General features: G+C 37.2%; 1 protein-coding gene across 2 annotated transcripts in view; it reads right to left on the reverse strand.

Moving 5' to 3' along the window:
* Zfand3 (zinc finger AN1-type containing 3) overlaps positions 1-21,276 on the reverse strand; it is a 196,221-nt gene that overhangs the window by 128,565 nt on the left and 46,380 nt on the right. For both annotated transcript variants that reach the window (XM_042684277.1, XM_042684276.1), the window contains exon 2: positions 20,094-20,134. In XM_042684277.1, coding sequence (XP_042540211.1) covers positions 20,094-20,134 — 41 coding nt within the window. The remainder of the gene's footprint in view (positions 1-20,093; positions 20,135-21,276) is intronic.

The following is a 21,276-nucleotide window of genomic DNA, read 5'->3' on the forward strand; positions in this document are numbered from 1 at the left end:
ACCTTCCAAGCAGCTAAGATTCTAGGCTTGAGTCATTGGGCCTGGTTGTCTGTCTGCTTTTTAGCTAAGCAAATACAAAACTTCATGAAATATTTTATTAGAAAACTTTTTAGGGGAACTTACCCAACCTAACAGCATCTCAAATTAAACATGTCTAAAACCCAACTCCTTTTTTCCCCATCAAAATTGCTTCTCTGGCAGCCTTTTTCATCTCAGTGAAAGACAATTTCATTATTCTATTGCCTAGGCCAATATTCTGGAGTGATCTTTGATTCTGTTTTTATAAGTGCATTAATCTTTTGGGTCTATTTTCAAAGCATATCCAAAATTCTAATAATTTCTCCCACCTCCACAGCCTGATTCAAACCATAACTGTGATCTTGAATTATAGCAGTAACTACCTAACTACTGTTGTTACATTCCCATTTGTCCTCATATAACAGCGGAAGTAACCCCTTTAAAGTTAAGTATGATGCCAGGCACTAGTGGCTCATACCTATAATCCTAGCTATTTAGGAGGCTGAGATCTTTGGATCATAGTTCAAAAGCCAGCCCAGGCAGGAAAGTCCATGAGACTCTTACCTCCAATTAACCACCAAAAAGCTGGAAAGGGAAGTGTGGCTCAAGTGGTAAAGTTCCAGCCTTAAGTGAAAAAGCTAAGGAACAATGCCCATGCTCTGGGTTCCACCCCTAGTACCAACATACACATATAGAGAGAATTAAGAATGATCATATCCCTGCTCATCTGGTTGAACCACTACTAAATATCCCCATGCTGCTGATCACAAATATGGTATATAACATGTGAACACTGTTATATATTACAGACTGTGGTAGACAATTTGCTCCAGGGAAGTTAGAATGAACTTGTGACTTTGAAATTATGTAATCACTTAATCACAATCAAAAAAAAAAAAAAAAGAACCTCGGGGAAGGGAGGGAGGGAGGGGATGGTAGGGGGAAAACAATGGAGGGGGTAACAATGTTCAAGAGGAAGTGTACTCATTACCTCACTCATGTAACTGTAACCCTCTGTATAGTATCTTTACAATAAAAAAAAAAAAAAGAATGATCATATCACTTGTTTGATGTAAGTAAATAGACCCTACATTGACTTCGTATCTTGTCCAGAATAAAAGCTAAAATTCTTACTAAGTCCTCTACAAGAGCCTAAATGAGTCTCTTATTACTTCTGACCCCACCTCTTACCTGTCTCTCAGTGTTTCATCCCACACCAGAACTTCATTGCTGTTCATACCCTCTTTACCTCCCTAGAAAACAAGTGTTTTGGGACACCAACAGACACACTCTTATACTGAGCCCTAATTCTCAATATGACAGAATCATAAAGTTAGATACTTAGGGGTTATTAGGTGGTCATGGGGGAAGGGGAAGGCTTAAAAATAGGAATAGTATCCTTATAAAAAGACATAGGAGAATCTCTCTCTCTCTCTCTCTCTCTCTCTCAACTCTATGCGAATATATACAGCACCTACAAGCAGAAAACTGGGCCTGTACCAAGAACCAAACTCGCCAGTACCTTAATACTAGAGAGCTTAAGTCTTAGTACTATGAGAAATAAAATTTTCAAGCCATCCAGTCTATAGCATTTTTGTTAGAATAGCCTCCTACATAAGTTAAGAAATGTATACACATTTACACATTCCTTCCCCAGCACCATCTTTCCTTTGAACTATGCTTCAGTCTTCTTCATTGTTGTCATCACTACTGGATACACGAGATAATTATTTATACATCATCTATATACTGTTCTCTCCTTCTGGGAGAGAATTAAGTTTCATATTCTGTTCCATTTCCAGGACAGTCCCTGCATATGTTACATGTTCAACAAGGTATCTGTGGAATAAAAAGTAAGCATTTCAAAAACTTACAAATAAGTCCACTACTCAAGAGGCTGCAAAGTGCTCTAAATGTAGAGCCAAATGAATCCCTGACACAGAATAGATACTCAAATAATTGCAAAAAGAATAGAGGAGCACTAACAATCTAAGGAATAGCCACACCCTTGATGAGCAAGAGGAATGAACAAGAGTTAAAATAACTATTAAAATAAAACAAATATTTGTTTAATCCAGAATGAAGACTGGCTTCAATGGAGAAGTCAGGCTGAGAAAAGCACTTACGAAATATAATTTTACTAAATAACAACAAAAACCAGTAAGCTTAGTAATAACTACACTGAAAGAAAATGAACAGCTTGACTTATATGGGAGAAAATATTGTAGAATGTCAGGAATGGAGAGACAAAAATGACAAAATAAATATATTTCAGAGCAGTGACATTTCTGGCAGGGAGAAGATGGGAAAGAGTTTGCAACAGATGTAGCAAGAGAGCACAGCAAGGACAAAGTCTGGCAGGAATGGAAAGCATAAAGGTCAAACTAGAGATACATATTGAGACCACATGTTTACCCAGCTTACTGGGAAAGCAACACTAAAGTTCATACCCAGTGATACAGAAAGAATCCTATGTGCTCCATGGTTATCAGCATTAATCATACAGTCCAATGGGGTAATAAGGCAGTTGTGTAAGGGCAAAGATAACGGTTACTCTGCTTGCCTCTAATTTTTTTCTATTCATTGGCAAAATTGGTATTTTTCTTCGATATGGTATTTTAAAACAACTACAAAAATTTTAACTTACAAAGTATTTTCTTCTGACTACAGGAATCTTAACAACTAGTTTTCAAAGTAAGTTCTATGAAACTAAGAATATCCAAGTAATGAGGACAGTTCTCTTACCTAAGAAACAAGAATGTCTACTCAAAAGACTTTTTAAAAATGTTTTTTCTTTTCTCTCACCTCATCTGGGTGGGCAGCAGGTACTACCTTTTTTAAAGGTAGACAACTGTTACACAGAAAGTTAAAATGTCGGATAAAGCCAGGTACCAGTGTCTCACACTTGTAATCCTAGCCACTCAGGAGACTGAGATCGGAGGATCCTGGTTCGAAGCCAGCCGGGGCAGGAAAGTCTGGGAGACACTGATCATAAAGAACATTTTTTAAAGAATGTTTAACTTTAAAGACCTGTCCAACAGTAGTAACAGTCCTTTTCAAGAAAGAGAGCTCATACCTGCAAATAACAAAGACTCAGGAAAGGGAGATCAGAAGCCAGACTGGACAAAAAGTCAGCAAAACCCCTATTTCAACAAATAAGCCAGGCTTGGTAGTTCACACTTAAGATCCTAGCTACATAGGAGGCAGAAATAGGACTGAAGTCCAAGGCTAGCCTCTGGAGAAACAAAAAGCAAGAAATCCTATCACAAAAATAACTAAGGCAAGCCGGGCGCTAGTGGCTCATGCCTATAATCCTAGCTACTCAGGAGGCTGAGATCTCAGGACTGCAATTCAAAGACAGCCCAGTCAGGAAAGTCCGAGAGACTCTTATCTCCAATTAACCACCAGAAAACTGGAAGTGGCGCTGTAGCTCAAGTGGTAGAGCACGAGCCTTGAGCTGAAGAGCTGAGGGACAGTGTCCAGGCCCAGAGTTCAAGCCCCACAACCAACCAAAAAACAAACAAACAAAAAAAAAAAACTAAGGCAAAAGTCAGAATGCATATTTAAGCAGCAGAGTATTTGTCTAGCAAGCCCTGGGTTCAAATTCAGCTGAGGGACAAGTAAATCAGAACCAGGATGATAGATCGTAGGATTCAACATGCATTTTCCTTCCTACATTCACTCTCTTTCAAGGGTGCTGTACTACTTAGTTCAAAGATACAAAAATGTTCAAAATTGGCGAAATTTGGTATATATGCTATGTCAAATTTCTACAAAGAAAAGTTTAAAGTATAGTATTATTTCCCTTCAATACTACCACCTAGAGACAAACACTATACATTTGGTTTCACATAAGACATATATGTACAATTTATCATATAAAGATTCTATAGAAGTGAGTTACTACAAGAGTGTGTTTGTGTATGCTTCTTTCATTTAAGAACACATTTCACACTTAAGTGTGAATGTGTGTTGGGAAGGCACATACTAAGGGCTGGCCTTGTGCTTATTAGACCCACTTGAGCTACTTCACCAGGCCCATTACACTGACCAGGCTTACCTGGAATGATGGTCCTCCCAATGCCAACTTCCCCAGTAGCTAGGAGTATAGGCATAAAGCACCAGTGCCTAACGTAACAAAACAGTTCTGTTTAACCAATATACACCAAAAAAAGTAGGGAGAAAGGACAGGAGAACAAAAGACAGAAAGAACATGAGCACAAACCTCAGAAAAGCATCACTTAGTTAAGCATCACTTAGTCTTAATTTTGAAACAATGGTAATTATTATTAGAATTCTGATTATGACATGCCCCTCATTTTTAAGTGCTGATTTTACCATGATGTGGTTTTTGTTTACTTGTCCCTAAATTTCTCAGAATTCAAGTTATGTCTATGGGGAGAAGGGAGAAAACACAGGATTGATTCTAAGTCAACTCAAATCCTTCTCCACTAGCACTTCTACCATCAATTAGGACAGAAACACCAATTAGGTATAGTTCCTCCACAAGCTACTGATTTTATTGCCACCCTTAGACAATTTTGTACTTTTGATTTACCTTCTGGCCCTTACTGTATTCTCCTGGTGCCCTTAGACCTGTCTCCTATAGTATGTGTGCGTGTGTGTGCGTGCACACATGCATGCATGTGCACTCCTGCGCAGATGCACAAGAATAAGGAGAAGCTAAAAAACAAATTCCCATTTTAGTTTTTCCAGAAGGATTCTACTTTACCAACCAAGGTACTGCTTACTTTACAATTAATTTTAATATGTAGCAAGGAGTATTTTTTTCCTTTATGTTTTAATCTGAGGACAAGAACAAATCCAGTAATAGAATGTCAACATTAATTTGAGTGGAGATGAAAAATGACTTAATAATGCTGCGGCAGGATTAATATTGGACAATAGATCATGGAGCCATAAAACTCTTGACAAATTCATTTTTGTATCACTGTATATTCTTGTTAATAGGGCAGGGCATATCTGAAAGGCTGTTAATACTTTATTGCACAAATGCCGATCAAATTGCATTGCAAGGGGATATGTTTTGCAGGAGTGGGGAGGGGGGGGGTGAGGGGGACTTGTCCTCACCCATCTGCAGTTTTTAAGTGCAACATGGAGAAGACCAAGCCCAGAATGATTTGAAGCAGGAGGCTAACACTCACTTGAAATCAAGTAGTCCAATTCAGAAAATGAGATAGTAGTTACCAAGAAATCTGTGTCCATTTCAAAACCGTCTAAAACTGGAAAACAGCAAATGATACAATTCTAGACCAAACAGATCTAAATAAGGTGCCAAGAAACCAAACAGGGAAATCCTAGATGATTTGACATGAGAAGCCAAAAGGTCCTTAAAGACACAAACACAAAGAACCTCTCTCCATCTATGCAAAAAGGATTAACAGGGACTAGACCACCTCCTATTTGAAACAACCAAATAACCAAGAGAGCATCTTTTATGACATGAGGGTTTTCAAGAGTCAGGACATCTATCAAATAAAGGACAGTGATCCCAAGACAAAGGAGACCAGCCCTACAACAGACTCTGCTTACTGCCTTGAGCAGTTTCCAGGCCAGGAATCCTTGTGATTCAGGGTAAATACTCAAGAAGGTAGGTACTACATCAGAAGTAAGGTAAGTTAACCAATAAATTAACTTTGACCAAGTTTGACCATTATCATAAAGTCCCAAAGATTAAACTGTTTCCAAACATAGTATGTAGTCTTCTCTTGTCAGCAATTTTACTTTACACAGTTTTAAGTACCCAATGGTGAGCAACTATCCTAGTTTTAAATCGAAAATTCTAGAAATAATTTCATGTTCATATAATTTTAATCATAATATATATCTGTTCTATTATTAGTCTTACTGTGCCTAATTTGTAAATTAAACCTTATTATAGGTATGTATGTACAGGAAAAATCTAATATACTTTTTTTTTTCAGACATTCACTGGGGGTCTTAGGACCTATTCCCTGGGACACTGGGGAGCCACTATATACTTGCATCCTAGAATAATGCTCAAAATTTGTAGGGTAATATCCAGTACCTAAGATGACAAAATTCACAATATCTGGTCCAAAGATAATCAAATACCCAAACAAGTAGAAAAAGATGGCCCTTCATCAGGCAATCAATGGCAATCAACCCAGAACTGACACAGATGGCAGAGTTCTAAAACATCAAATTTGTAGGTTAGCCTTAAAGCAATATTTAGAAGTGGAAATTCATAGTATTGAAGTTCTTTATTGGAAAATTACATAGCAAATTTTCAATAAACTAAGCTTCCACCATAGGAAATTAGAAAATGGAGAACTCAAGTAAGTAGATAAAAATAAAGATCAAAGTGAAAATCCATGAAATAGATAACACGGAAAAGACTGATGGGACCAAAAGCTGTTTTTTTTTTTAGATGATCAATAAACTGATAAAGGAAAAGATACAAATTACCAACACTAGTAGAGAGAGAGATACTTTTATAGATATTAAGAGCATATGGAGTATTATGAGCAACTTCATGCCATACAAGTTTCATGAAACAAACAAATTCACTGAAAAACAAACTTGTTTATTAAGACAAATAATTAAAATAATTGCATTTGTAGTTTAAAAACCCTCTTACAATGAAAAAAAGACAAATGAGGTAACTTTACTAGTGAATTAAACATTTTAAGGAAGAAATATTACCAAATCTAAAAAACTCTTACAAAAGCTACAGAGAAAAAATGTTTAACCCATTTCATGAGGTCAAAATAAATGATAATAAATCCAGATAAAGACTATAACTATACACTAATATCTATGATAAATACAAATCCAAAAATTCTAAGCAAAATTTTATCAAGGTATATCCAACAATACATTAAAGTACTAATGAAACACAATACATGGTATTAAAATATTAAAAACAATCAGTATTGCCAGGCACCAGTGGCTCATGCTTATAATCCTAGCTACTCCAGAGGCTGACATTTGAGGATCACGGTTCAAAAACAGTCCAGGCAGAAAAATCTTTGCGAGACTCATCTCCAATTAACTACTCAAAAACGGGAAGTGGTGCTGTGGCTCAAGTGGTAGAGCACTAGCCTTGAGCAAAAGAGCTCAAGGACAGCACCTAAGCCCTTAGTTCAAGCCCCACAACTAATACCCTCCCAAAAAAACAACTACCAGCAGTATAACTAATTCCTATACTAACAAACTAAATGAAACACATACAATAATCAATATATACAGCAAAATTTAACATTCATTCTTTTCTAATTTTTTATTGTGAAAATACTGTACAGAGGGGTTACAATTACATGGGCAAGGTAATGAGTACATTTCTTATCAAGCATTGTTGCCTCCTTTGTTTCCCCTTCCCATCCCTTCCCATAGTGCCTCCCCGCCGCCTCCCCCACAAAGTTGTAAAGTTCGTTTTTCAACTTAAAGACTTGTACATCTATCTCATTGTTGCAATGCGTCCACCTGTATCTCTATTTAAATGGTTTGTTTTTGCCCTTCCCCTCCACAAATTATACCAACATCAAATAACATTCATTCTTATGTAAAATGAAGCTTTCAAAATTATCAGTGAGGCAGGACAGAAGCCTAAGAACTAGAAATCAACTATGGCCTTAGTTTTTAAGAATGAAGGTAAGGAATCTTAGTACAAATGGCTTTCATTTAAGCTAGAAATCCGTAAAAAACTTTGATAAGTTTCTATACCAAATGAGTAAGTAAATATAGAACATTTTGTAAACTTCTAAATAGGGAAAGCATAAACATGGGAAGGTCTATTAGGTCTGAGATGATGATTTGTAACTCCAGCGTACTGTGTCAAAGTGTATTTCCAACAGAAACTTGAGTTTCTGATTTGACATTTGGGGTTTCAAAATTCATGGCATACATTAAGTGATTTTGCTATTGAGTTCGAATTCCCTGTGTTATTAGGAGAGCTGTGCAGGTTAAGAGTTGTTTGGCTGGTTAGTGAGTCTAAGCAAAACCAGTTTCATATGGCTTTGTGATTTTTATTTAACACAGAATCTTAATTAATTCTCTCTCCTTTTTTTTTTTTTTTTTTTGGGGGGGGGGGGGGGAGGCTGGTCGTGGGGCCTGAACTCTAGGCCTGGGCGCTGTCCCTCAGCTCTTCAGCTCAAGGCTAGCGTTCTACCACTTGAGCCACAGCGCCACTTCCAGCTTTTTTTTTCTGCTTATGTGGTGCTGAGGAATCAAACCTAGGGCCTCATGAATGCAAGGCAAGCACTCTACCTCTGAGCCACCTTCCCAGCCCCAATTAATTCTCTTAACAACTGAGAAAGGCAGGGTATTATTTAGCCCATTTTAACCTAAGAAAAATAAGATGCTATATATTTCCTGCTAATTTCAAGGCTCCCCTGTATTGCTACTACCATGTTAATGCCTATTTCCCCAAGTAGACTTACAGGTTTTTTGAGTAGGGACTACATATTTACTTTTTCTCACAGTGTTTAATGCAAGGCAATAAACATGATAGATATTTAAGAAAATTACTTTTGGACAAATGTAATTTATTTTCATATGACATTCATTTTCAAGTTTCAGAGGTTCACATTTAAGTGTCCTCTCAAGAAAATATAAAGTTTTAAGTATAAATTAGAAGCCTGTGAATTTGCCTCTATTTAGTCTCAACTTGATTTTGGATCTGGAAGTTCAAAGTCATACCAATTTAATGGAAAAACTTTCAAAGTACAGATAAAACCAGGAAGCAGCTCCAGAAAGACCAAAGCAGCTAGAATTTGCAGAACAAAGTCCTGGAGAAGAGAGAAACCAAAATTCTTAACACACAGTCGTTTAGTATTTAGCTGATCACACATGATCAACTCATGTGTGAGGTGGCTTACCACTACTTTAAAGGAACAAGGCCAGTCAGACACTACTGGCTCATACCTATAATCCTAGCTACTCAGGAGGCTGAGATATGAGGACTGTGGTTCAAAACCAGTCTGGAGTTAGTTCTAAGTCCCAGTGAAACTCTTATCTCCATTTAGCTACTCAAAATAAAAAACAAATAAGTAAATAAAGGAAGTGGTGGTGTGGCTCAAAATGGTAGAGGGCCAGCCTTGAGCAGAAGAGCTCAGAGACAGTGTGTAGGCCCAGAGTTCAAGCCCCATGAATGACAGGAGAGGAGAGGAGAGGAGAGGAAAGAGAAGAGAAAGAGGAGAGAGGAGAAAGGGAAAGGGAAGGGAAGGAACAGGGGAGGGGTGACATAATGCTATGTGCTCACCTGGGCCAGAAATGTACCTGTCTCCACAAGATACAAGAAAACCTCATAATGCATGGGACACTAAGTTTAGTACACTGGAGAGCCTTGCAGTTTTGCCTTAATGGCTGAATAATTAGCCCCAGAATGAGAACTACTCAAGTGTTGCCTAAGAAATCTTTATTTTTTAATTTATTTTTATTGTAAAGGTGATGTACAGAGGGGTTACACTTACATAAGTCAGGTAATGAATACATTTCTTTTTAACAGTGTTACCTCTTCCCTTGTCCCTGTTTTTTCCTCCAGGCTCCCTCTCCCTGACTAGTTCTATGGTTTATTTTCAACATAGTGTCAAGTGAATATCACTGCTACATTTGTTCACCCTTTGTCCCACCATTTCTGTGCTCCCCTTACCCTCCTCCAAACAGACAAATTTACATACCAGACAAAAGGCAGGAAAAAAAAGTGACAAAGAGGGGAAAAAAGCAAAGAACAAACAACAACAACAACAAAAAAACTCTTGGCTGGACACTGGTGGCTCATGCCTGTAATCTTAGCTACTCAGGAGGCTGAGTTTTGAGGATTATGGTTCAAAAGCCTGAGCAGGAAAGTCTGTGAGACTCTTTATCTTTAAATAACCACCAGAACACCAGAAGTGATGCTATGAATCAAGTGATACAGTGCTTGCCTTGAGCTGAAGAGCTCAGGGACAGTGCTCAGGCCCAGTTCAAGCTCCACGACCAACAAGAAAAGGAAAAAGAGAAGGAAAAAGAAAGAGAAAGAGACTCTTATTTCCATTTCTTGGAGTGCATTTAAATAAATATTATTTTATATGATCATATGCACACAGCTATTGAGCCTCTGTGATCCACTCCTAAGAATATCCTCCTCTGGTCTCATGTGAATGTTTAGAGTCCTGTTTAATTCATCATGTCCAAGTATTCTTTTTGCAGCATTGTTTTCCATAGCCAAAATATAGAATCAACCTAGATGCCCCTTAGAGGCCGAATGGATCAGGAAAATGTGGTATATATACACAGTGGAACTCTATGTTTCCATCAGAAAGAATGATTTTTCACCATTCATAAGGAAATGGAAAAAGTTATATTAAAGTTATATTAAGTGAAGTAAGTCAGCCCCAAAGAAACATAGATTGCATGTTTTCCCTCATTTGTAGTAATTAGATTGTGTCTATAAATCTACAAGTAAACACGATGGATGGTGAAAGACAAAGAATTACACCTAACAAATCCTAAGACCATAAAAGTCAAAACTATTTTCAAGTAATATTACCACAGAATAAAATATAGAAATACAAAAATATCCAAAATTCAACAAGATAAAACACAATATATAATATCACACCAAAAATGATTCATAGTGCTAATTCATGCTTATAATCCCAGCTATACCAAAGACAAAGATCAGGAGGATCAGGTCTGAAGGCATAAAGTGTTGAGACCTTATTCAAAATTAAAAGTAAAAAAAAAAAAATGAGCTGGGGGCATGGCTCACATGGTAGACACTTGCTTAGTGCCAAGTCTGGAAGACCCTGAGTTCAAACCCTAGTATACATAAAAAAGAAACATGTAGAAAATTACACCAGGGCACATCATAATCAAGGTCCTCAAGACCATGTACAAAGAGAAAAATCTTACAAGTAAGGGGAGGAAAAAGGTTAAATGTGAAAGATCAAAAATAGGAACAACAGATGCCTCATTACAAACAATTCAAACAAGACAGTAGAATAACATCTTTAAAGTAATAAAAGGGGAAAGCAAACTTACAAGTTCTGTATTATTGAAAATATCCTCAAAGAAACACTTTTTCAAAGCTACAAAACCAAAAACTTTATCACTAGTATCCCTATCCTGTCTTTTAAGAAGAATAAAAATGGAATCAGATACAGCTCTAAATATATAAGAAGGAATGTCAAAAGCAATAGAAACAGTTATTATATCAGTAAATGAAAAGATTTTTTTCTTAAATGTCTTTAAACCAAGAACTATGAAAAAACACAATGTAGAAGTTTTATAGTATATGCAAAGCAAAATGCATGACAGTAGTACAAAAAGGTCAGGAGGGAAAAGTATGTAAAGTTATACTATTACAAAGTTTTTATATAGTAAGTAAAGTAATATCACTTGAAGACAGACTGTGAGACAGATGTAGATAACACATCCTAAAGTAAGCACTAATAAAAAGAACTCAACAAAAGAGATAAACTGGAGCCATTTAAAAAAAAGTTCAATTAACCTAAAAGAGGAAGAAAAGATGGGACAAATAGGAAAACAAGTATCAAATGACATATTTAAGCCTAATCTTATCAATCATCACATTTGAGTATAAAGAATCTAAATAAGTCAATCAAAAGATAGAGGCTGTTAAGATTAAAAAGAGCCAGAATCAGGTGCTGGTGGCTCAAACACCTGTAATCCTACTTATTCATAGTGTACATGAGTACTTCTCAGGAAGTTGAGATCTGGAGGATCATAATTTGAGGCCAGTTTGTTCAGAAAAGTTCATCTCCAAAATAATTATCAAAAAGTAGTGCTGGAGATGTGTCTCAAGTTGTACCTGCCCAGCAAGTTCAACACCCTGAATTCAAACCAGGGGCAGGGGGCCCTAATACATACTTCCTACAAGAAATCCATTTAGCCGGGCACTGGTGGCTCACGCCTGTAATCCTAGCTACTCAGGAGGCTGAGATCTGAGGATCGCGGTTCAAAGCCAGCCCAGGCAGGAGAGACCGTGAGACTCCTATCTCCAATAAACCACCACAAAACCGGAAGTGGCGCTGTAGCTCAAGTGGTAGAGCGCTCACCTTGAGCTGAAGAGCTGAGGGACAGCGCCCAGGCCCAGAGTTCAAGCCCCACGACCGTTTTTAATTATATACCTTTATTGGGCACTGTATAACAGTTGTATACTATATCTAAATCTATATAATTAGCATTTCAAGTCTCTTAAAATTCATTTATTTAGACTGGAAATCTTCAAACTCATGTAGTTATCTATAAGTATGTAATACATTGTTGTGAAGTGCAATTAGACCAATGTGCCAGAGAATACACAGCCTATTTCTCCTACCGGTACTTTGATAACCATTTTCCAAGCTAGCTTTATCTCCCATTCCACCTTTCCCATTCTATTCTGCTCTGTTCTTCTATAAAATTTACTTTTTTTAACCTTTCACATTTGAGTGAGAATGTGTGGTATTTGTCTTGTCTACCTAGCTTATTTCATTTACTATAAAATCCTGCAATTCCAGTCATGTTGCCAAATGACAGGATGTGACTCCACTGTACATAGGCACCATGTTTTCTTTATCTACTTATTATGGTAGACACCTTCTTTGGCTTCACTACTCTAGATAACACCACAGTAAACATGACAGTGCAGGGATCTCTTTGACATACTGAGTTCATTTCCTTTAAATATATATGCAGGATATCAACCATATGGTAATTCTATTTGTAGTTTTTTGAGGAATCTCTATCCTATTTTCCATAATAACTAATAATAATTTACATCTCATCATCAATAGAGTATAAATTCCCTTCTTGTCTTCACCAGCATTTTTGTCTTTTATAATATTCATTCCGGTTTTGATTTGCATTCTGATGATTAGTGATGTTGAGCATTTTTATATATTTATTGACTATTTGCATATCCTCTTTTTTAAAAATGTCTGTTCAGAATACCTATTCTTAGCTGAATTTGGGGAATAAGAGCTGCTATTAAGTTGAATTTCTTTACAAATTCAGGTATTAATTCCCTATTGGAAGGACAGCCTATAAATATAATCCTCCAAACTACAGTTGGCTCTTCACTCAATTCTTTGCTCTGCTCTGCAAATGCTTCTTAGAGTCTTATTTGTCTGTTTTCGCTTTCACTGTTTATGCTTTTGGAGTCTTATTCAAAAAATAATTTCCTATACTTGTTTCTCCAACATTTTCTTCTAGTGGTTTCATAGTCAGGTTTTAACCCTGATCCATTTTCAGGGAACTTTATACATGGTAAGATTCTGGAGTCACTTCTGTTCTTTACATATTCAGTTCCCTGCACTATTTATTGAACAGACTATTTAGTCTCCAATGTATGCTTTTATAAAACTTGAAAAGAGCAGCTGTCGTGCAAATGTATTACTAGGGTCTCAGATTGATTCCATTGACCTATGTGTCTGTTTTTGTGCCAGTACCAGACTGTTTTGATTTTTTTTTGGAGGGGGGGGGGGTCCGGTCGTGGGGCCTGAACTCTGGGCCTGGGTGCTGTCCCTCAGCTCTTCAGCTCAATGCTAGCACTCTACCACTTGAGCCACAGCGCCACTTCCGGCTTTTTCTTATGTGGTGCTGAGGAATCGAACCCAGGGCCTCGAGCATGCAAGGCAAGTGCTCTACCACTGAGCCACCTTCCCAGCCCCTACCAGACTGTTTTGAAACTACAGCTTTGTAGTATGTTTTCAAGCCAGATGTTGCAATGCTTACAATTTTGTTTTTTTCTTATTTTGGCTATTTAGAGTCTTTTGTGGTTCCATACTAATTTTAGGGTTGCTTTTCTATTTCTGTGAAGAACGCCACTTGTATTCCCAAAGAGACTGCACTTAATCTGTGGATTTCTGTGTATAGTAGGGATAGGTTGACAATTCAGATTCTTCCATCCACAAACTTTTATGTCCTCAATTCCTTTTATCAGCATTTTGTGATTTTCATTGTAGAGATGATTCAGTTCCTTCAGGAAATGTATCGTAGTTACCATGAACTGAGGTTATTTCCTTGGTTTCTTTTTCAATATGTTCACTAGCAATTCATAAAAATTCCAGATTGTTTTATGTTGATTCATATCCTGAAACTTTACTGAATTCACTTATGAGTTCTGTTTTCTGACTCTCAATATTAAATCATGTCCTATACAAAACAAGAGTACTTTTATTCCTATTTGGACTGCCATCCCTTTCCTAACTGTTCTAAGACTTCCAAAATTATGTTATATAAAAGTGATAAAAATGGATTATCAAGCCAGGCACTGGTGGTTCATGCCTCTAATCCTAGCTACTCAGGAAGCTGAGATCTGAGGATCAATGTTAGAAACCAGCTCCAGCAAGAAAGTCTGTGAGACTCTTATCTCCAATTAACCACCAGAATAACAGAAGTGGAGCTGTGGCTCATAATGGTACAACACCAGCCTTGAGCAAAAAGGAAGCTCAGGGACAGCACCCAGGCTCCATGACCCACCAAAAAAAAAAAAAAAAAAGGATTATCTTTTGTCTTGCTCCAAATATTACAGAAAATGCTTATGCTTTCATCTTCCTCCAGTACCTGTGCATCTGTCATATATAGCTTTTAATAAATATGTTGAGTTGGTACTTTCTGTTTCTGTTCCTAATTCGTTCAAATTTTTTATTATGAAGCAATGCTGAATTTTATATGCTGAATTACTGAATGTCCCTTCTGTGTCATTAAAATGAGCATTTGTTTCTGTCCTTCATTCTGATGTAATATACCACATTTACTGATTTGCATATTGTTTTCAATAAAGGTACATTCTTAAGTACTTTTAAATTTTATTGTTGCATAAAATGCATTCTTATTCTCTCTCATTATACAGGTTAGTAACACTAAAATGCCAAAACTCATCAAGCCTGAATTTCCCTCATTTGACACAATCTATGTTGTTGTCAAAATAACTGCTACAGAAAACAGAGAAACATGTGCGACACCACACATCCATTATACTAAATACTTAATTCTAGGGTATCTCTGCTAAAAACAAAATTCCACTATTGTTAGAGTAGCAAATTGGTAAACTATCAGCCTATTCAATAATACCTGGGCTAGGTAATTGGTAAACTATCAGCTTATTCAAAAATACCTGGGCTAGCCAGTGTCAGTGGTTAATTGCCTATATATAGATCCAAGTTACTTTTCAGGAGGTTGAGATCTGAGGATCAGATTCAAAGCAAGCCCAGGCAGGAAAGTCCATGAGACTCTTATCTCCAATTAACCATCAAAAAGACAGAAGGGTAGCTATGGTATAGTGCTAACCTTGAGCAAAAAAGCACAGGGACAGCTCCCATGCCTTAGGTTCAAGCCCCAGGACTGGCACAAAACAAACAAAACACATATGCTTTTAGTTTTCAGCCACCAATGGCTCAAAATGTTATCAGAGCCTACAAACAAAATGGCACCCATATAAAATCACAAAACATTACATTAGTTTTCCTACTTTTCAATCATACTTTGGGAAAGTATAGCCATTACACTGGGAATATGGCTTTATACTGGAAAAATAAAAGTGTAAATACTGATTTCATAATATCCTTACCTTCCTTAATGACACAGTTCAAAAATCACAGCAGACACTGGTTAAAACACTCAGAATATCCAAATGTTAGTGGCTTACACTTGTAATCCTAGTTACTTAGGAGGCTGAGGTTTGTGGACTGCAGTTCAAAGCCAGCCCAAGGCAGGAAAGTCCATGACACTCTTATCACCAATTAATCACCAAAATGCTGAAAGTGGAACTGTGGTTCAAGTGGTAGCACACTGGCCTTAAGCAAAACAGCTCAGGCATAGTGCCCAAGCCCTTAGTTCAAAGCCCTAGTACCAACACAAACACACACATGAAAAGGGGGGGGGGGGGGGGGGGAGACCAGGATTTAGAGAATTTTTGCTAATGCATGTCTCAAATGGTCATAAAGGAGGAAAAAAATATTTGACTTTTAAAATATAGAATACCAATTTATGGAAGTAAACCCTTAGCCTTCTTCTCTCCCCAAAATATTGGCTATCTTTGTGAGTCAAAGAGTTAAAACTACATCTTTTTATTCCCAAATGAATGTCAGTCCCATTCAAAGGTGCCATGTTTTATTTAAAACATATTCTTTCTCAGTAACACTTTGTTCTAATTGGCAAGGCAAAGCCAGGTCCCTAAAGCACATAGCTCGTTACATTCAGTTTGGATTACAAAAACACAAGATGAAACAAACTGCATCAAAATGTACAAATTAACAGCTCAGGAGTATGGGACAGGGTAGTGGAATTAGATTGTAATATGGAACAAAATCCACAGGGAAGCTGGGGAACAAATCACTACTGTCTCTATAAACTATACAAGATTTCCAAATGAGCAAATACACAAAGCAGAGGACAGACTTTTCCATAACTCAACACAATTGCTAAATACGGACAGAGTTTTTTCAACACTATTATGCACATAGGTATGAAAGCATAGGAATGCCAACAAGATGGCTTAACAAATTAAACCTACGGGTTGCACTCACTAAATATCAAGCTCATCTTTGCCTTCCCACTGACAATGCACAGACCTGCAATTAAATCACACTTTCAAGCATTTTTTTTTAATCTGAAAAGCAAAACACAGGAGACTAAACTAGAAATTGTGCTTCACTATGCAGTGCAGAGAGCAAGGTTAATGAGCTAAAAGTTATATGAACAAGAACAAGAAAGATGTTAAGAAATGAAAATCTCACCACCAAAATAGAATATTCGTTAGACAAAAATACTCCCATCACACATGCACACCTCATCCCAAATTAGCTAATCTGTTCCACTTTCTATACTGTTTCTCTGATGTTCCCTGGAGATCTAGAGACAAACAGCAACTGAATCAGACAGAAAAAGCAAATACTCCTACACTACAACCAAAGCAGTGATACTGCCCGATCCTTGTACCCAATCCAATCTAAATGTACTTCATCTGAATTCACTACAATCCCATCTAAATCTACCACTTTCATTACTACTAACATCAAATAATAGAGAAGGTTAGGATGGAAATCTAAACACCTAAAATCTCAGTTCTTGACTTTAAAAATTACTTAAAAGCTTGGGATCATGACAATGGTCTGTTGTGCCATTTCCTTATCTGTAAAATGGAGATAGAAAATCACTGATGTAAGGATCAAATGAGATGATACTGTACAAAAGAACTTGGAAAAAGGGCTGCAGAAACCTCAGCTACCAAAGCTATTACCTTCACTTGAGGACCTAATTATATTTTTAGAGCCATAAATGTGCATGCTTTTCATCTCTTCTCACAAATATTAACTTTTTCACTTCTAAGTATCCCACTTTTTGGCATTTCTTGCTTATGTTCCTATTTTTCTCCAAATCAGAAGTTTTTTATGCGTCTCAAATGCAAAGTTGTAAGCCTGTAATCTTACGCCTGTAATCTTAGCTACTCAGGAGGCTGAGAGGATATGGATTCTAAACCAGCAGAGGCAGAAAAGGCCGTGAGACTCTTATTCCAAATGAAAAGTGGTGCTGTGGTTCAAGTAGTTGGGCTGGCCTTGAGCTGAAAAGCAGAAAGACAGAAAGAAAGAGAGAGGGAGGAAGGAAGGAAGGAAGGAAGGGAGAAATTCAAAGTTGTATATGAAAGTTTTTTTTTCCTTCTCAAGTCAGGCACTGATGGCTCATGCCTGTAATACAATCTACTCAGGAGGCTGAGATCTGAGGACTGAGGTTTGAAGTCAGCCCTAACAGACAAATCCAAAAGACTCTAATCTCCAGTTAACAAGCAAAAAACTAGAAGTGGAATGTGGCTCAAGTGGCAGAGCACCAGCCTTGAGAAGAAAAAAGGATATTTTGTGTACCGAATATTCAGTCTAAGAGTAAATCAAGAAATGTTTAAAAATAGTCTAGATTGTTAACATACAGTTAGGTCTATTTCCCATTGTTAGAATCAACCAAGCATGGAGGCTTTTAAGTGATTTAAAAAAAATTGTAGCAGTAAAGAACACTTATTAGTTATACATAGTAGCCAGAAAATAACATATTTTTACTTACCACCTCAATGTAGACAAAAAATTAAGTTCAAGGGGGTTACCACCAGGAACAGTATCAGAAATTTTCACAAGGAAACAGAAAAAAACAAGAATCAAGGTTTACTTTAAGCTGGGTGCCAGTAGCTGATGCCTGTAATCCTACTTAGGAGGCTGATATCCAGAGATTGTGATTAGAAGCTAGACCAGGCAGAAAAGTCTCTGAAATAATCAGCATTAATTTGCAGAGCTGGCTCACCTGGCAGAGTACCAGCCAAACTAACAAATCAAGCACAAGGCCCTGAGTTCAAAACCTCTGATCCATGAAAAGAAAAAGAATAAAAGCAATACCCTATTTTTTAACAGCTAGACTGAATCCACAGTATGACTCCAACATGTCTTACTCTTCAAACTCAAGGCTGTCAAAATAACTTAATATTTGTTCTAGAGAACACTTAGGTCTAACCCTTCTCTTATAACACTTGTTGAAAGCCCTAACAATTTCTAATTCATCCTCTGTTCCCTTCAAAACATACATGTCTTCCCCACAACTTGGAAGTATCTTTCTCAAGTACCTGAAAGCCATTCCTTTAAATTGTAACTAAGAAAGAGGGGAATTTTGTCCTATTTTAACCCTTTATCCCAGGATCTATATCTTAACTCTGATCATTGCCTTATCTCTGTAGCTTCTCGCTTTCTAATTTTTTTCCTTTTGTAACTATTTCACTCCTCTGACTCTTTTCAGTCCCCTCTCTATTCCCTTATTCTCCCTTTAAAAGACCCAGTCACCTGCCGGGTGTGGCTCCTAGCTACTCAGGAGGCTGAGATCTGAGGATCACAGTTCAAAGCCAGCCTGGGCAGGAAAGTCAGAGAGACTCTGATCTCCAATAAACCACTCAGAAAACTGGTGCTGTGGCTCAAGTAGTCAAGCACTCGCCTTGAGCCTTGAGCCTTGAGCTGAAGAGCTGAGGGACAGCACCCAGGCCCCAAGTTCAAGCCCCAACGACAAAAAAAAAAAAAGACCCAGTCACCTCTGTACAAATCAAAGTTGAGTTCAGTTAAAGTTAGACTTTTTTTCTCTACTATGCCAATATATTACTAATTAAAATCATCTCTACAATACCAATACATTAGGAATTAAAATTTAATTCATCACTTTAATAACTTTGTCTGCCTTTGACAAGATGAATAAAAGGAAATTAAACATATCCTAGTTAGTAAAGATTTAGATTATTATATGAAATATGTACATACAATAAAGTGCTTTTTGAAAATGAAGGCTTCACTTTCACAAAGCAGTCTTTTTCTTTTTGGTCAGTTGTAGGACTGAACTCTGGTCCTGGGCGCTGTCCCTCAGCTTTTCAGCTCAAGGCTAGCACCCTACCATTGGAGCCACAGTGCCACTTCTGGCTTTATTTTTCTGCTTATGTGGTGCTGAGGAATCAAACCCAGGGCCTCATGCATGTGAGGCAAACACTCTACCACTGAACCAACTTCCCAGCCCCTAACAAAGCAGTCTTAATTCAAGGGGTCAATCAGCATCTGGGGGGCTGGTAAAGACCTTTGGCAAATATCAAGCACCAATCAGCCATTCATTTTACATGTCATGAATCTAAGGCCCAAAGAGATTAAGTGACTTACTGAGTGATTTTAATGAGAGATGTGATAAGAAGGGGTTGATGCTATTCCTGATTCCAACATGAATATATCCTTCCAGTTGTATTCTCATGGGTAAGCCAACACTCACCATTAACCATTCAACTCAGATAAGAGATGAATATGTATCACCCAACTAGAAATGCCTCATTTTAATAATCCCTCTGTATACCAACAAAAATAAACTGAAGAAAGCATTTGGTGCAAGTACATACACATGAAATTTAACTTCCACTCAGGGAAGACTGTTTCAACAGTCCTAGGAAAATACATGAAGAACCTTGAAGACAAACTGCTTTTACATGCCAAGAAAATAGAATTCCATGCATAAATATAAAGAGGGTCAAATAATTTAGTGTTAAAAACAATAGAAAGAAGAAAAATAAGTCCTTTTTTAAAAAAATCATTTTCTGCACTTACCAGCAAAGCATTTGGAACAGAGATTCATAGTCTTGCTGGACCTAGAGTGGAAGAAAGAAAGAAAGAGCTAAAAATTCTGTATCACATTTATCTGAATTAGGGAAGGGGAACAACAAAATGGTGAGACAAAGGTCAAAGGTGGAACCAATGCAACAGCGATACAAGACAATATGTTGGAAATGATCGCTACATCTTGGGCGGGGGAGGGAAAGTGGGAGAAAAATGAGGGAGGGGAAAACAAATTCAAGAAATGTACTCACTACCTTACTTATGTAACTGTAACCCCTCTGTACATCACCTTGACAATAAAAAAAAAAGAATGAATACAAAAAAAATTCTGGCCGGGTACCAGTGGCTCACGCCTGTAATCCTGGCTACTCAGGAGGCTGAGATCTAAGGATTGTGGTTCAAAGCCAGCCCGGACAGTTAAGTCCATGAGGCTCTTATCTCCAATAAACCACTAGAAAACCGGAAGTGGTACTTTGGCTTAAGCAGTAGAGCACTGGCCTTGAGCTGAAGAGTGCAAAGACAGTGCCCAAGCCCAGAGTTCAAGCTCCACAACCAACCAAAAAAAAAAAAAAAAAAAAATCTGTATCACTCAAAAAAAGTAATATATCTGAAACACAGACAAAGAATTACATGGCCAGACAACTAAACTGGTAAATTAATAACAAATCCTGAATTAACTGCCCATTTGTGTGTTATTATTTTGAATAAGCAAATGCTTTATTGTGATCAACAGTTCAAGAAGCAGTAGGCTTAGGAATACCGAAATATATCCAGGAAATAGAACAGGAGCCAATTTATCTCAAATGATTAGCACATTCTTCCTGTTTACACTGAATCATATACAACAAATATATCACTGTAAACAAAAACTTCATTCCCATAAGAATAAAAGTTCCTTCTCATATTCATAATTTTCCTAACATCATTCCAACTTTCACTGCCTCTTCTTTTCCATCACTCTAGTCCTATTTCAGATCCTAATCACATTATGGCCTTGTTGTTTAAAATTCTTTCTTCAGATGTTCCCAAATTAGTTTCCAAGTCCTTTCATCTGTGAATAGTGAGAAGTCACTGAACACTAACTTGAATAAGCATTTAATGTATTTTATTAATCTTCCCAGGATCTCTTGGTATTACTGTACTGCTTTGCTTCTAAAATGCATTTAAAAAATGA

This window comes from Dipodomys spectabilis, unplaced genomic scaffold (assembly GCF_019054845.1).
Source record: "Dipodomys spectabilis isolate Male_0828 unplaced genomic scaffold, ASM1905484v1 ptg000085l, whole genome shotgun sequence".
NCBI classification, from domain to species: domain Eukaryota; kingdom Metazoa; phylum Chordata; class Mammalia; order Rodentia; family Heteromyidae; genus Dipodomys; species Dipodomys spectabilis.